Source organism: Gracilinanus agilis, chromosome 1 (assembly GCF_016433145.1).
Source record: "Gracilinanus agilis isolate LMUSP501 chromosome 1, AgileGrace, whole genome shotgun sequence".
Classification (NCBI taxonomy): domain Eukaryota; kingdom Metazoa; phylum Chordata; class Mammalia; order Didelphimorphia; family Didelphidae; genus Gracilinanus; species Gracilinanus agilis.
In genome coordinates, this window is record NC_058130.1 from 590735368 (window position 1) to 590753130 (window position 17763).

At 36.0% G+C, this 17763-nt stretch overlaps 1 protein-coding gene across 2 annotated transcripts in view; it reads left to right on the forward strand.

Annotated features, from left to right (window-relative positions):
- The window catches only part of TDP2 (tyrosyl-DNA phosphodiesterase 2), a 19570-nt gene extending 2747 nt beyond the window's left edge, over positions 1–16823 (forward strand). For both annotated transcript variants that reach the window (XM_044667347.1, XM_044667341.1), the window contains 5 exons: positions 864–1037; positions 6730–6821; positions 7988–8106; positions 12609–12779; positions 15895–16823. In XM_044667347.1, the coding sequence (XP_044523282.1) occupies positions 864–1037; positions 6730–6821; positions 7988–8106; positions 12609–12779; positions 15895–16176 (838 nt within the window). In that variant the 3' untranslated portion in view covers positions 16177–16823. The remainder of the gene's footprint in view (positions 1–863; positions 1038–6729; positions 6822–7987; positions 8107–12608; positions 12780–15894) is intronic.
- The last annotated feature ends 940 nt before the right edge of the window (positions 16824–17763 follow it).

Sequence of the window (17763 nt, forward strand, 5' to 3'; positions counted from 1 at the left end):
AATCCATAATCTAATAAGGAAATAAATGATATATCCAAATATTTCTTTTTTTTCCCCCAAATATTTCTTATATAAAGCAGAACAGGACCATTACATAAGAATGGTACAAAGTGATATTTGAGTCTGAGGAAGTAAAGATTATTTGCTATCTGAAGAAATGAAAGCAAATTCTTGGAGGGAAAGGCATTTGAGGGAATTGAGGAGCACCCTGGCCAAATAGGCAGCTTGCTCTTTATGTATATTGCATTTTTAATCAATAGGTTTCTTGACTGTCCATTGCCCTATAAACTTTTAATTCAAACATACAAGCAAGGCTAATGAATTACTTTAGGTTAATCTTTGAAAGCCAGGAACAGTTATGTGAAAATGACCAAAAAAAAAAATTTGGTTGGACCCAATTGGTTATTCCTTGCTGATTTTTTTCTAACAAGACAAATATCCTTTTGATAATACATCTTGAACTACTCCCTCATTTTTTCCAGTAAACATAATGAAGAAAAATTAAAGCAACTGAGAACCTCACTGGATAAGAAAGGAAAGTAGGTTAGAGTGAAACTCTTAAATTTTGATGAATTTAAGCATGCCAAAGAAGGAAGTTCAGATAGCAAAGTCTACCTAACATAAATAAAAACATCATAAAAGGTCTGTGGTTTCACCTGACTGCCAAAGATTAAGAACCCCTGATTTAGAGAGTATAGTTTAAATTACTTACTTCTTCCTCAGTCATCAGAGTATATATTGTATGTTTTCAGACAGGTGCCTTAAGTTGTATGCAAAATGAAGACAAGAAATGCTTTTAAAATAGTTTTTAAGTTTCTTAAATTATGCATCATTGATAAAATTATTTTTCTTTTGTTCACTAGTGTTGACCTGACAAATGAATCAACGATTGATATCACCAATACTGATGTTAATATAGAGAATTGTGTCCAGAAAGAAGATGACAGTACGTTTTCTTTAATTACTTGGAATATTGATGGATTGGATGTAAACAATTTGCAAGCTAGGGCTAGAAGCGTCTGTGAATATTTAGCTTTGTAAGTATTCTTTATTTCTAATAATAGCAGTTCTTTATGTTTGTATAGCTACTTTTACTATTTTGAAGTGTTTTCCCATCTATTTAATCATAACTCTGAGGGATAGGTAGGGCATGAATAATCATCCTCATTTTACAAATAAAAATTGAGAACTTTTAGAGATTAAGCATATGCGTGTCTTAAGGTTACAGTTAAATTAGAGGAAGAGCCAGAACCGAAACTGATTCCTAGAAGAATATTCTTTCCACTAAACTGCCTCATATTTTATTAAGTCCAAAATATAATTCTAAAAAGAACATAGTGCTCATAAGAGCATCTTTTGCAAAGGAGTAGCTGTCAAAGTGTTTTGATAAGTCAATATCAAAATACCAGAGCTTGGGATAACAAAATTTCTTATGAAAGGAATGCAGTGTTCATTTATAGGGGGATTACATTTGGACAGGAACATATTTTTGAAGTCAACATCTAGTTGGACTTAACATGGAAATAGTTCTTACATTGCTTATTTATTCATTGACTGTATTGGGGAGTTTTTAATACTAACTTGTGATTTCAGCAAAAGTAATTAGAGGATCATTTTTTGAGAATACAGGCTAGAGAGGTAAAAAGTAAAAGATTTGGGGGGAAAACTGCTTTTAAAGTTGCAATTTACTTAAGTTGTAATACTTAAATTAGAAGGAGGGAAAAGCAGAACTGATTCTCAGCTGATAAATTTGATCCATCATTAGAAAAATGAAGAGTTAGTGCTATAATTTCTGATCATAAGTACCTTTCAGTAGCCAACAAATATAGTAAATTATTAACAAAATTATCTTCATTTTTGGAATTCTGGCAAAATGATAAGACAGCTTGTGTTTCAGTAAGTTTTGGACTTATTTCCTTGAATTTATTTTAATGAATGTCATATCTTATTAGTCTTTTAAAAATATTTTATTTTTTCTCCAGTTACATGTAAAAACAATTTTTTAACATTCTTTTTCTTTTAAAGTTTTGAGTTCCAAATTCCCTTCTTCCCACCTTCCCTTTCTAAATCCCTTTCACTCCTCCCCTATCCCTGAGAGCGTAAGAAATCTGATAGAGATTTTACATGTGCATTCAAGTAAAACATTTTTCTATGTTAGTCATTTGATGGAAGAGATCTCAAACAAAAAAAAAAGTAGAAGTATGAAAAAAATGAAATATACTAGATATGTTTCAGTCTGCCTTCAGACTCTCCCATCAGTTTTTCTCAGAAGGCAGATGATATTTTTCATCATGAGTTTCTGGGATTGTTTTGGATCACTGCTTTGCTAGGAATAATTAGGTCATTCACAGTCGTTCATCAAAAAATATTGCTGTCACTGTATACATTGTTCTTCTGATTCTGCTCAGTTTACTTGCCTTTCCAGATTTTTCTGATATCATCCTGTTTGTCATTTCTTATAGCACAATATTATTACATCATAATCATATACAACAACTTGTTCAGCCCTTCTCCAAGTGGATAATTGCACATTTTCCAGTTATTTGCTACCACAAAAAGAGCTACAATAAATATTTTTATACAGATAGGTTTTTTCCCCTTTTTTATGTTTTCTTTGGGATATAGACCTGTCTGTATCAAAAGGTATGCACAGTTTTAAGAATCCTTTGGACGTAGTTCCAAATTGCTCTCCAGATTTGGGGTTTTAGTTTTAAAAGATTGCTTTATTGCAAAAATGAATTATATGGAAATAGGTATAAGTGATAACATTTGTTTAACCCAGTGGAAATGCTTATTGGATCTGGGAGAAAGGAGAGGAGGGAAAGAAAATGAAATATGTAAACATAGAAAAATATTTAAAAATTAAAAATTATATAAATTGCTCTTCAGAATGGTTGAATTAGATCACACTTCCAACAGTGTGATCCAACAGGATCCCAATTTTCTACATCCCCTCCAACACCTATCATTTTCTATTCTGTCATATTAACCAATCTAAATGGTATGAGGCAGTACTTCAGAATGTTTTAATTTGCATTTCTCTAGTTAAGATTTAGATTTATGAAAAATTATTATAGATGAATTTTATTTCTTCATCTGAAAACTGCCAATTCATATCCTTTGGCCATTTACCAATTGGAGAATGACTTTAATTTTCATAAATTTGAATTCGTTCTCTGTATATTTGAAAAATGAGACTTTTATCAGAGATACTTGTTATAAAGTTTGTTTTTCCCAGTTTTCTGCTTTCCTTTGAATTTTGGTTGCATTTGTTTTGTTTGTACAAAAACCTTTTTAATATATTCAAAATTATTCATTTTACACTTTAAAATGCTCTCTGCTTCTTGTTCAGTCCTAAATTCTTACCTTATCCATAGATCTGACAGATAAACTATTACATGCTTCCCTAATTTGCTTATGCTATCACCTCTTATGTTTAGGTCATGTACCCATGTTAACCTTATCTTTGTATATACGATGTGAGTTGTTGGTCTCTGCCATACTGTTTTCCAGTTTTCTCAGTGGTTTCTGTCAAGTAGTGAGTTCTTGTCCCAAAAGCTTGGATCTTTTGATATATCAAACACTAACTTACTATGGTCCATTTATTACTATGTTTTGTGTACCGTATCTATTTCACTCATCCACCACTATTACTCATCCACCAAAAAGTTGTTTTGATGATTACTGCTTTGTAATACAGTTTGAGATTTGGTACTCCTAGGCCACCTTCCTTCACATTTTTTTTTCATTGATTCTCTTTGTATTCTTGACATTTGTTCTTACAGATAAATTTGTTATTATTTTTTCTAGTTTTAGAAAATAATTTTGGGGCAGTTTTTTTCTATCTCATATTTTTTTTTTAACCCTTGTACTTCGGTGTATTGTCTCATAGGTGGAAGAGTGGTAAGGGTGAGCAATGGGGGTCAAGTGACTTGCCCAGGGTCACACAGCTGGGAAGTGGCTGAGGCCGGGTTTGAACCTAGGACCTCCCGTCTCTAGGCCTGACTCTCACTCCACTGAGCTACCCAGCTGCCCATATCTCATATTTTTTTAAAAGATATTTTGTTTTCCCAATTACATCTAATAACAATTTTCAACATGTTTTATGAAATTATAAGATCCAAATTGTCTTCTTCCCTTCTCTCTCAACCTTCTGAGATGGCAAGCAGTTTGATCTATGCTATACATGTATTATCATGCGAAACATTATTCCATATTGGTCATTGTTATAAGAGCATACTCATATAAAACCAGAACCCCAAAATAAAAACATAAACTAATGTGGAAAATAGAGTATGCTTTGATCTGCATTCTACCTCCAATAGTTCTTTCTTTGTTAGCATTCTTTGTCATAAGTCCTTCTGAATTGTCCTGGGTCATTGTATTTGCTAGAGTGGGTGACAACTCCAGAGGCCAATACCCCCTCCCTGGGCAATGCTAGACAAATTGAAAGACTGCAATTGGTTCCTGTAAAGTGGGGAAGGGACAGGAAGTGATGTGGGAAAAGGACTTTAAAAAGTCCTGAACTTCCCGTCCAAGGGACTGCTCCTTTGACCTTCTTCTCCTTTGGAGCTCATCTTTGGACACTCTATATTGGTGAGCTGGACTGAAAGAAGAGACTCTTTCCCTGGGTCCTATAGGCCTCAGCTTGCTGGGTGAGCATCTGGTCTTCCTTTCTTGGCTTCTGGAGAAATTGATTCTGTAGAGGCCTTCCTTTCCTGGAGGAGGCTTCATTGGTGGAACCCTTGCTGAAGACACCATTGGGACTTGAGAGTTAATTTTTTTAAATTGGTGATCACAATATTACTTTAGAATTCTTATTTAGCATAAAACCTAAATTTAAATTCTTATAAACAGCTTGTTCATCCATTCCCAATAGATGGACATCCCCTCAATTTCCAGTTCTTTGCCACCACACAGAGGTGCTATGAATATTTTTATACAAATAAGTCCTTTCTCTTTTAAAATTATCTATTTGGACTATAGTCTTAAGTAATGGTATTACAGGATCAAAGGGTATGCCCAATTTAAAGTCCTTTTGGGTCTAGTTCCAAATTGTCCTTCAGAATGGTTCAGTTAGTTCAGTTCCACTAATAATGCATTAGTGTCTCAATTTTGCCACATCCCTTTCAACATTTATTACTTTCTTTTACTGTCATATTGGCTAATCTAATAGGTGTGAGGTGGTACCTCAGAGTTATTTTAATTTGCATTTCTCTAATCAAGAGTAATTTAGAACATTTTTTCCTATGGTTGTTGATAACTTTGATTTCTTCATCTAAAAACTGCTTGTTCATATTCTTTGACCATTTGTTAGTTGGAGAAAGATTTGTATTCTTTGACTTGTTTTCTTTAAATTTGAGAAATTAAGACCTTTATCAGAGAAATTTGCTGTAGAAAAATTTTCCTAGTTGTTTCCCTTCTGAACTTGGTTACATTGGTCTTGTTTGTACAAATTCTTTAATTTAATACAGTCAAAATTATTCATTTTACATTTTGCAATGCTCTGTCTCTTGTCTGGTCTTAAATTCTTCCCTTCTCCACAGATCTGCCAGATAAACTATTATATGTCTAAATCATTTACCTGTTTTGGTGTTACCTTGCTCTACTCTCCCTGGCAGTTCCAGTCCTTCCTCTAGGCCAGTGGTTCCCAAACTTTTTTGGCCTACCGCCCCCTTTCTTGAAAAAAATATTACTTAGCCCTGTGGAAATTAATTTTTTTTTATTTTAATAGCAATTAATAGGAAAGGTAAATGCACCTGTGGCCATCACTGCCTCCCTGGATTGCTGCAGCACCCACCAGGGGGTGGTAGTGCCTACTTTGGGAATCACTGCTCTAGGCCATATTTTTGTGAGTCTTGCTGGCTTCCTGGAGGATGTGAGATAGTGGTCTATACCTAGTTTCTGCCATACTGTTTTCCAGTTTTCCCAGCAGTTTTTGTCAAATAGTGACTTCTTATTCCAAAAGCAGGGCTTTTGGGTTTATCAAATACTAGGTGAATACAGTCATTTACCCCTTGTATATTGTGTATCTAATCTGTTCCATTGATCTACCATTCCATTTCTTAGTCAGTACCAGACTGTTTTGATGATTACTATCTCACTGCTGGGCTTTGTTGGCAATATATAGAAATACTGATGGTTTATGTGGGTTTCTTTTATGTCCTGCAACTTTGCTAAAATTGTTATATTTTATTTCAAGAAATTTTTTAGTTGATTCTCTAGGATTCTCTTAAGTATACCATTGTATAATCTGTGAAGACTGATAATTTTTTTCTTCATTGCCTATTTTAATTCCTTCAAATTCTTTTTTTCCCTCTTATTGTTATAGCTAGCATTTCTAGTACATTATTGAGTAATAGTGGCGAAAATGGGCACCCTTGCTTCACTCCTGATCTTATTGGAAAGGTTTCTAGCTTTTCCCTGTTACAGATAATGCTTGCTGATGGTTTAGGATAAATACTACTTATCATTTTAAGGAAAAATGGCCATTTATTTCTATGTTCTCTAGTGTTTTTAATAGGAATTGGTATTCTATTTTGTCAAAAGCTTTTTCTGCATCTATAGAGATAAACATAGAATTTCTATTGGTTTTGTTATTGATATGGTCAATTACATTGATAGTGTTCCTAATATTGAACCCGCCCTGCATTCCTGATATAAAGCCCATCTATTCATAGTGAATAATCTTGTCATTAATCTTTTAACAAACTCATTTTTTAAAATTAGGTACACTCCAGATGTGGTATTTCTTCAAGAGGTGATTCCACCATACTATGATTACCTAAAGAAAAGAGCCACCAGTTATAGAATTATTTCAGGTAACACCTTTCTAATAATACAGCTTAACTGTTAAAAGAGTGATTTTCAAAATATCTACCTCTTTAAAAAACACCTTAGCTTTCTATTCCACCCCCAAATTTGGAAAATTGTTCCTTAGTTGAAATATTTTAATAATTGGTGTTAGCTTTATAGTGGCTGGAAAGAAGGTTAGTGTTATCTGACTCTTAGAGTGGGATCAGCAATGACTGATAAGATGTAAATGACTTTAGTTTTGGGGATATCATTTTCAGATGCTATTTGAGGTCAAAACAAATTCATCTCTGAATTAAATTTACCTTTGAAAACAGTTAATAGTTGCACTATCAGGCAGTGCTTTTCTTGAAAGAATCTATGTGAACATTTGTAACCGTTCTTTGTACAATGTGTGATTAAGGACATAAGATGAAGATAGGTTGGATTCAGAGTATTCTTGAAACCTTTTCTAGCTCTTACTTCTTAATTAAAACCTCTAGACCAGAGGTTTCAAACATAACACTCGAGTGCAGCTGAACTAGATTAAAATGTAATTGGGGGCAGCTGGGTAGCTCAGTGGATTGAGAGCCAGGCCTAGAGACGGGAGGTCCTAGGTTCAAATCCGGCCTCAGACACTTCCTAGCTGTGTGACCCTGGGCAAGTCACTTGACCCCCATTGCCTACCCTTACCACTCTTCCACCTATGAGTCAATGCACAGAAGTTAAGGGTTTAAAAAAAAAAAAAAAACTAAAAAAATAAAAATGTAATTGGTCTGGCCTCAGACACTTCCCAGCTGTGTGACCCTGGGCAAATCACTTGACCCCCATTGCTTTGCCCTTACCACTCTTCTGCCTTGGAGCCAATATTGGCTATTGGCTCCAAGACAGAAGATAATTGTCTAAAAAAAAATGTAATTGGGAAACATTTAACAACATATATAATAAAATAAAATAAAATATAGGTAACCTTTTTTATTTTTAGATCCAAATTTTCTCCCTTCTCCAGCTATCCCACCATCAAAAGAGATAGAAATTTGATACCCATTATTCATAACAACATTACAATTTAAAACTAAGTCAATATATGGCTCAATATGGATTAAGGGCCTCTGTTTCAATTTCATTTTGATACCACTGCTCTAAATGACCTGTTCATGGAAAGGAACTGTCTCTCTTTAAAAAATATTTTAAGGTAATGAAGACGGCTATTTTACAGTAATAATGTTGAAGAAGTCAAGAGTGAAGTTAATAAGCCATGAAATTACACCTTTTCCAGCTACCCAAATGATGAGAAACCTTTTATGCGTGCATGTAAGTGAACTTGTGTTATCCACATTTTTGTGATTTCATAACCCTCTGGTTTTTTTTTTTTTTAAGAGAAGTACCTTTTTCTTTAAAATAGATTCCTTTAATTAGCTCATAAACTTTGTGCGAACTAGATAGAGTGCTAGGTCAAAATAAACTTGTTTAAATATGTCTTGAAGGTATATCTTTCCTAAGATAGATGGATTTAAGTATATTTTTGCTTCCTGAAATAATTGTTCTAGTTCTCGAAGTAGCTGGTACTTTGATGTTAAATGGTGAATTGCCCTCAGTTAACCAGCCAGTAATTAGAGAAGAAAATATCTGAAGGTAGTGGAGAGGAATGGATTTTGGCAAACAGTTTTCATGGCTTTATCCAAAGTGTTGAATGAAGCTAATTCAAATGGCATTTTCTCTAGGAAGTAAAGACCTTCCCCACTTGGACCTCACATAGTACCCCTCTCATTGCATAGTGTCTGCGCCCAATAGAAGTAGGATCAGTTTGTTGAATCTAACCAGTATAAGATATTATACTGCTATAAGGAGCTTATTTAAAGTAAGTGTAATGGGAGATACAAGTTTAGAAAAACTTTGTTCCTGTCTTCCTAGAATTTACAGTCTGATAGGAGCATATGATCTATACTCTTACTATGTATCATGTATGCAAATATATAAGAAAGATGTACTATGTGAGGCCCAAGAAGAAAAGACTATTAATGGGAACATTAGGGAAGACTTTTTAGAAGTGTCTTTGAGTTAACTTCATCCACTGACTCCCCACCCAAGTCTTTTTTCTTCTCCAAGTATTGGTCCTTCTTACCAATGCAAACCCTTCTTTATGTACCCTTGATTCCATCCCCTTCATTTTCTTTAGCATAATGTGTCCATTCTCATCCTTACTTACCCACCAACCTTCAGTCTCCATCCTTATTTCCTGTAATACAGCCTTGTATCCCCAGTCCTTAAAGTACCTTCTCTTGTTCCGACCATCCCTGCTAGCTTTCGTCCTGTCCTCTTCAAGGCTAAACTCTTTGAAAAATCCTTCTGTGGTGGTTGTCTCTAGTCTTTCTCTTCATTTACTTATGTACTAAGGCTTCTGACTTCATCATTTACCTGAAACTGCTCTCACTAAAGTTATCTTAATTGCCAAATCTAATGACTTTTTTCAGTCTTTTTATTCTTTGTCCTTGACCTGTCTCTGAATTTGATACTGTCAGCTCACCTTCTTCTTTTAGATATTCTTCTTAGGTTTTCATGATATTGTTGATCTCTTTTTTTCCTGGATCTCTCTGTGCCATTAACTGTGAGTATCCCCCCCAAAGCTCTGCCCGAACTTTTTTTTTCTTTTCCCTTTTTATTGTCCCTTTTGGTAATTTCATTAGTTCCCATGAGTTCAGCTGTCATCTCCATGCAGATAGTTTTCAGATTTGTGTTTCCAGTCTTTCTCCTGAGCTACAGTCCTGCATTGTCAACTGCCTTTTGGATATCTCCAACTGGAAAACTTTTAGGCATCTCAAACTTAACATGTCCAAAACAGAAAACATCTCTTTTTTAAAAAATATTATTTATTGTGTTTTGTGTGGTAATATGTGTATAATCCAGTTTGAATTGCTTGCCAGCTCTGGGAGATAGGAGGGAAGAAAGGAGGGAAACAGTTTGTATCATATAACTTTGGAAAACTTTTGTGGAAATTTGTTACTATATGTAATTGGTAAAAAAATTTTTTTTTAATTATTTCTTCCAGTTAATAAAAAAAATTAGTTTTTTCTCTTTTCTACTTCTTCCATTGGATGGAAAAAAGAAAAAAATGCTTGTATAAATATGTACAATCAAGCAAAACCCCTTCCACACTTTTCCCCCTAAGCCAGTGATAGGCAAACTTTTTAAAGAGGGGGCCAAAGGAAAAGAAATGCTCATCTGTCAGTCTGTTTCTAAGGCAACTCTTTCGAAGTTTCATTGTATTGTATCCTACTCATTGTATTCGTCAGATTAGGAATAATGTCAGATAGAGCCAGATAAAACATTTCAGGGGGCTGCAGTTTGCCCATCACTGTCCTAAGCCCTTCCCAACTATACTGTTACTCAGGGTACTACCATTCTCCCAGTCAACCCTGGCTCCATAGTTTTGGTGTCAGCTTTGATTCCTTACTCACACTTAACATAAGTATATGGGGGGGGGGGGTTGGGTTTTTTTTAAACCCTTACCTTCCATCTTTGATTCAATACTGTGTATTGGCTCCATGGCAGAAGAGTGGTAAGGGCTAGGCAATGGGGGTTAAGTGACTTGCCCTGGATCACACAGCTGGGAAGTGTCTGAGGCCAGATTTGAACCTAGGACCTCCTGTCTCTAGGCCTAGCTGTTAATCCACTGAGCTACCCAGCTGCCCCCTCAACATAAGTAATTTTATCAAATCTTGTTCTTTATATTTTCACAGCATCTCCACCATATGTCCCTTTTCACTCAGACAGACACCCCCTCTTTTATGAGCCCTCATCACCACATGAACTATTGCAGTACTCTTTTAATTGGTCTCCCTGCTTTTTAAAGTCCCTTCTTATCTAATCTATCTTCTACTCAGCTGCCAAAATTATTTTCTAGTACAGATCTGGCTATGTCATAAACTCTAGTAGCTCCCTGCTACCTCCAGGTCCATTGGAAAATACTCCATTTGACATTTAAAGCCCTTCAGAATCTTGCTTCTTCCTCCCTTTCCACTCTTTTTTTTCTTCTCCTGAACAATATTTTTTTATTCCATAGGTATTTTTCCAAGTGGTAGAATGTCAACATACATATCCACAATGCATTCCTTTAAAATAGTTAGGCAAGACTACATATGAGTAGTTTCCACTGAGAGTATAGGTGAATTTCTTTAATTCACCTTTTTTTTAATCCAGTCATATAAAAAGGTTTTCACCTCTGACATTGCCGCCACTCAGCTGTCAAACTGACTGTATTAAATATGTCTGACCATTGCATCCCCCATCACCCAATTCAGTAAATCTGAGACTCCCTATTACTTCTAAGATCAACATTTTTAGAAAGAATTTTGAATCTTAAATTCACTCCTCACTCCATCCCTTTCCAACCTTAATATTTTTCTCTCTTCTTTATACTCTCTGACCCACTTATGTTGGCTTACTTGTTGTTGTTCCTAGAACATGACTCTTCCTGCCCTACATTCCCCACACTGCACATGTGTTTGCACTAGCTATCCCCCATCCCTTGAATATTCTTCTTTTGACACTGCCTCTTCCAAGCTTCCCTGTTTTCCTTCAAGAAAGATGGAATCCCACCTTCTGCAGATCTTTACTCTTCCCATTATCATTCCTCTCCCCCTTCTCCATCTGTCAGGGCATTCCTCCTGAGATTATAATCAGAGGTTATAGATTATCCTATCCATATTTTGGGTGTACATCGTTATCTGCCTATCCTTTCCTATTAGAAAGTGAACACTTTGAGAATAGGGGCCTTGTTTCTGCCTTTATGTGTATCTGAGGATTAGCACAATGCCTGGCAAATTGTAAGCAATTAATAAATGTTTATTGACTCTACTGTATTAATACAAAATGGGGGAAGATAGGGTATGGGTAAGAGTTTATGGAAGATCTGAAGTGTGAGGAAAGATCTGATAGTTTTCGTAGTGTCTGTGCTCACTATAAGTATGACATGATAACCCCAAAAATCAACATTACCTCAGGCTATGTTATAAGAGCATGGTACCCAGAATAAGAGGGGTAATAGTTCTTCTATACTCTGCCCTAGCTGGAGTTCTGGTCTGGCTGCCACATTTTAGGAAGGATATCAGTATGTTTGAGGCATGTGCAGAAGAGGGCATCCAGGGTGGGGGGGTGAGAAACCTTGTGGTGATACCACCTGCAAAGGAGCTGATGACAGCTTGTCATGGAGAAGAGAAGACAAGCTGGAGATATGAGAGTTAGTTTTCTTGGGCAGAGAACAGAGATAGGAGGTTTAGGCTGGATACAGGGGAACCTTTCCAACAATTAGCTTTGTCTGGAAGGGCACTGGGTTGCCTTGGGAGATGGCTCTCCCTCATTGGATTTCTACAGTCAGCAGCTGGATGACCTCTTGTTGAGGATTTTATAGATAGCCTTTTGAGATCCTATCCAATTCTTAGATGTTGTAATTTTTTAAGTTTGGCTTCAAAAGATAAAGGAGTTGAACAGCCCTTCCTTCTCTTATCTCCCTTCTCCCTTTCAGTCAGACTTCTTGAGAAAGTTGTTCACTCTCCTTTCCTGCTGCTCTCTGTCCTCACTGCATTATAAGGCTTTCACCCCCACCAGTCTGTTGTTATCAGTGTCATCTTTTACATCCTACATTCTCATGTCTCCTTGCCTTTACTGATGCAGTTCCTGATTTGTCAATGGTATTACTGATTTGATGATATAGTGAACTCGTGAGTAATCCTCAGGACCTCCTTTAATTAAAGTTTAGCATTGGATATTAAAATAGGCAGACAGAACTTAACTCAAGAGTTGTTATTATTTTGCAGGTGTCTGTATGTGGCAATGAACTTTGCCTTATGAGTTCTCATCTGGAGAGTACCAGAAACCACGCTCGGGAACGGATGAATCAGCTAAAACTAGTGTTAAAGAAAATGCAAGAGATCCCAGAGTCAGTTACTGTTATATTTGGAGGAGATACAAATTTAAGGGACCATGAAGTGAGTTACAGCGTATCGTTGTAGATTTCTTGTGGTAAACTAGGGCTTGTTTTTTTCTCTCTTTGGGATCACAGAATGAAATTTCAGAGGTGTGAGGACCTTGATGGTTTTTCTAGTCTTGCCTATAACTGAAAAACAGTCACTACTACAGCCTACTTGACAAATAGTCATCCAGACTTTACTGGAAGGACTCCAATGAAGGGTTTCTTCCCAAGAAGACCCATTCTTCTTTGAAATAGCTAGAGTTAGGAAATTTCTTTTATTTCAGTTAGTCAGCAGGTATTTATTAAGACTCTCCAGTGAGCTGTGTGCTAAGCTTTGGGGATACAAATACAAAAAAAAGCAAGTCGTGGGGCAGCTGGGTAGCTCAGTGGAGTGAGAGTCAGGCCTAGAGACAGGAGGTCCTAGGTTCAAACCCGGCCTCAGCCACTTCCCAGCTGTGTGACCCTGGGCAAGTCACTTGACCCCCATTGCCCACCCTTACCACTCTTCCACCTATGAGACAATACACCGAAGTACAAGGGTTTAAAAAAAAAAGAAAGAAAGAAAGAAAGAAAGTCAGTCCTTGCCCTGAAAAAGCTTACTTTCTTCTTGAGAGGAGCCTCATTTTGCTTCTTTGCAACAATAATTTGACCAATTACATTAAGCCCATGTCTTTAATTAATCTGTTACATGCACATAGATATATAAACCTGATTCTGTGAATTGTTTGGTATGTGCCTACTGTTCTTATAGATAGAATGGGGTATATAAGAAAGTCCAAGACATGATTACCCATAAAGACCTTAGAATTTTCTTAGAGAAACAAAACAGGGGAGGCAATGATACTCTAGTATATAATTAAGTACCAAAAGAAGTCATATAGACAATAAGTGCCATAGGAGTTCAGAACAAGAAGCAGGCTATATAGACTTGAGTAGTTGAGGAAATCTTGTGGCTTTGTGTCCTACTGGATTGAATGCAAAACCTGGTGTCAGGAAGACTGGCCGACTATTCCTTTCTCAGATATCTAGTAGGTGTTTGATCACTTAATTTCTGAACTACTAGATTCAATGACACCCTCCATATCCCTCCCCCAAATCTCTTTGTCTTTGATCCTGTGATTTCATGGAGGTGATGGTACTTGACTTAAAAGGATGATTAAGAGCAAAGAATAAGGACATGGGGAAGGGTATTAAATATGAGAAGGAAAGGAAGGAAGCATATACATTTTATTAAATGCCTGTTATGTGCTAGGCACTATGTTAAGCACTTAATTATCTTATTTGAGTCTCACAATATCCTTAGGAGATAGGCATTATTATAATCATCTTCACTTTAACTTTGAGGAAACTGAGGCCAATGGGTTCTTGTAACTTGTTCTAGGATCTCTCAGCTAATAAGTGCCTGAGACTGAGGATTTGAATTTAGGTGCCACCTATCTTTCAGGGAGCTGTAGGTGGTACCTAGCAGGATATGTTTGGGAAAGAATAAAAAGACCTCCCCTGGCTAAAGCTGAATTCCTGTGTTGGAAGTGAGAGACAGAAAGTTGGAATATGTACAGTGGACTCTTGGATTTACTGTATATATTTCATTGGAAATACCTTGGGGGTTCTAGCCTAATAGGGCTTAAAACAAACTGCTGCTATTTCTCTCAGGTTTTCCCTGTATTATGGTTAATCTATTAAGAATATTGCTTGAGAAACATCTAAGTAGGCACCATGTAAGTGAGAAGTATCTGCAACAGGAAGGCCTGTTTTAAGGCCTTAAAATTTAACCTCCCTAGAGAATAGAACTTTTGTTTCTGTTTTTGGGCCTTTTGTATATTCTGGGCTGACCTTAGTGTAGGCTGGAGATCCCATAAATATTATATTGTTAGATTTGGCTTTCCATTTTACTTTTTGCTTCTTAGTTTACATCAAAATGAAAATGAATTGAAATGGGGGCATTTATTTACTTCTGCTCTGCCTTAAAAGGGAGTCCTAAATAAATTAAACTTCCCATTCTATATGTATTCTGATACCTCTCCAAATAAAACAAAAATTTTATTCTCCAATCCCAATGACTTTATGCCTTAGTTCACATATCAAAAACTATTTAATACCAGACTTTTTGAGACTCCTGACAACCCTTAGATGTGATACAGCATAGTGCAGTGTGGTAGCATGGGCATTGGACATGAGTTGGGAGAAACCAGAGTTCAAATTCAGACCACAACCAGACTAGCGATATGACCTTGCACAGTCACTTATGTCCCCAGTGCCAGGCACAGTTCCTAGAAATAATAGGCATGTAATACTTGCCTGTTAATTGACTTTAAAATCCTTAAGAATTAAATATAATAAATCTTTTGAAAACTGCAAGAATCTTGAGTGAGGAAAAAGGTGACTGGAGCATACTTGGAACATATATGCGATGCCGCCTTTTGAGCTTTTGTTGAAATCAGAGTTGAAGATATACTTTTTTCATTCCAGACCATAAAACAAAATACTTAAGATTACAAAAGAAACCTATTATTTTGAAATATAATGACCAAAATATTTCTTTTCTAAACTATGTTCATGCAGTACTTAAGAATCCTTAGTGGTCCACTTCTGTGATCCCTACAATGAGGGGAGGCTGTAGCTGGTGGATCACTTGGGTTTGGGAGTTCTGAGCTGGAGTGGGCTAAGATGAGTGTGGATGCCTACACTAAGTCAGCACCAATATGGTGAGCCCCACATAATGGAGACCAAACCTTCCACACCAACAAAAATTTGGTATCGGTCCCACATGTGATTATTTCTATTTCCAGTCTGAATGACATAGGGAGACCCAGCCTCTAAAACTAAAAGTTTAAAAGTTAAAATGAAAAAGAATCCCTTGCCCTATTATGAGGGGAGTGGGAGGAATAGTTCACAACACAGCAAGTTATTTACTCTTTTTTAGCTTAGCTATTTCCTTGTGCTATTTTCTGTGACCATGTAGCAGAGTTATTTTTACATTGCGTTATCTTTAAGTATTTTGTATGGGTTCATTAAACAAATGCTTTAACTGTTCCAATATTAAATGTTATTCCTAAACAAAGGAAGCAGATTTTTTGAGTAAAAAAAAAAAAGCCTATAAATTTGATGAAAGATTTCCCTTTCTCTTTTAGGTTTCTAAAGTGGGTGGTTTGCCTGACAAAATTTTGGATGTTTGGGAGTTTTTGGGCAAACCTGAGCATTGTCGGTATACTTGGGATACACAAGCGAACACTAATTTGGCAATAGAGGCTAGCTGTAAACTACGATTTGATCGGATATTTTTCAGACCTGCAGCAGGTGATTGTCACATTATTCCACGCAATTTGGATCTAATTGGGTTGGAAAAGCTGGACTGTGGTAGATTTCCTAGTGATCATTGGGGTCTTCTTTGTGGCTTTGATGTAATACTGTGAATATTTTTCAGATGTGTATATTTTTAAGCCTGTTGTACAGTTTTTTTTTTGTCAGATTTCTTGCAAAGATTTGATGATATTTTGAACCTGTTTTGGAAAAATACTTTATCACCCAAGAGGCTGAATCTTCACCGCTCCATTACTGTTTCTCTTTGTAGATTCATTCCACAGATTTTTTTTTCCTCTCAGAGAACTGTAAGTTTTAAATAAAAGACCTTCTTTAGTTGGACTTTTAATTTTCCCTCTAGTCTATTTGGTTGGTCTGGTTGAAATGAAGACATGATTTTCTTAGTACCAACTCTGCTACTGCTACTGCCCTTGTGGATCTTCTGGGTGATAGGACTGTGGCTTTCCTAGTCCTTTGTCTTATCTTGGCCACTTCCTTAACATGGCTATTGGAAGGAAAAGGATAAGCATGAGTAAAAGACAATGAAAAATGGGACATATTTGTTTTTATTCATTAGCCTGAATTAACAAAGAAAATAATGAGTAATAGCAAAGAAAAAGGCAAATGGAATTTATAAATCACTGTATTTCCTGTGTACTAACTGGAAGGAAAATGTAAAAATGTTAATCATAGTAGTTTAACATCAAATAATCATTTTGGAAAACTTTGGATAATGTGATTAATCTTAGTCATTTAATAATCATGTAAGACTATCTGGTTAAATCCATGAGAAAACTGCCTTGTCTTTTTTATTAAAGGATATAAAAGAACTACTATTATGTCTCCTTTCAAGTCACATATAAAGAATCGAAATTAATTTTCTCTCTCACTAGTTGACCCAGGAACAAGGAAAAGAAAGTTGAGTTCAGGTAGATGTTGAAAATGAAATCATTTTTGAATAACATGTTTTGGAAATGTTTTCATGGGTAAATGAGTCAGTGACCTTACCCTTCACCTTTACATTCCTTACCCTTTGGTTAATTATAGAACTAGAACCCAACCTATGCTATGCATAGAGGTTTCTGCTTTAGGTTGACTTAGATCTATTCAAGTTTTGCTGGATAGTCGTGTTTGCCCCAACTGCTCTGCTTAAGGAAACTATTTTTTCCTTGTTCGTGGATGCACAGGGATTAAATTGAATGCATAGCACTGCACAAAAAATTTTCTACCTTCTCTGACTTGGAGTGATGAATAAATTAATGTGCAAATCATCTAATGTTACTGTGTCTGCAGAATAGTGTCTCACTTGGGTATTGTAAGACAGAGTCAACTTTTAACATGTTTTAAGCTATTTAAGAGGAAGTTCAGATGTGCAAAAGATACCAATTATAGTACCTGCATTTCTCTACTGGTTTAATTGTTTTCCTTCTTTCTCAGCTTAAACAGAGAAAAGAATTCTATTTTGGCTCTAAAACTGATTTCACTGATTGACTTTAAGTCATTTCCATACCTATCATTTTATTTCCCCTTTCCTCATAGTATACCAGTGTTGTTTGATCTGAATGCTAAGTCTAGGATATGGACCAAAAGAGCAGAAAAATGTGGAAAAAAGCCAGAGGTCACATTAAGTATGTGGTCATTGTGCCCAGTGTCACAGGTTGTTCAAATGTGGGAGGGGAGCAGAGCAGTGGAGATGAAAG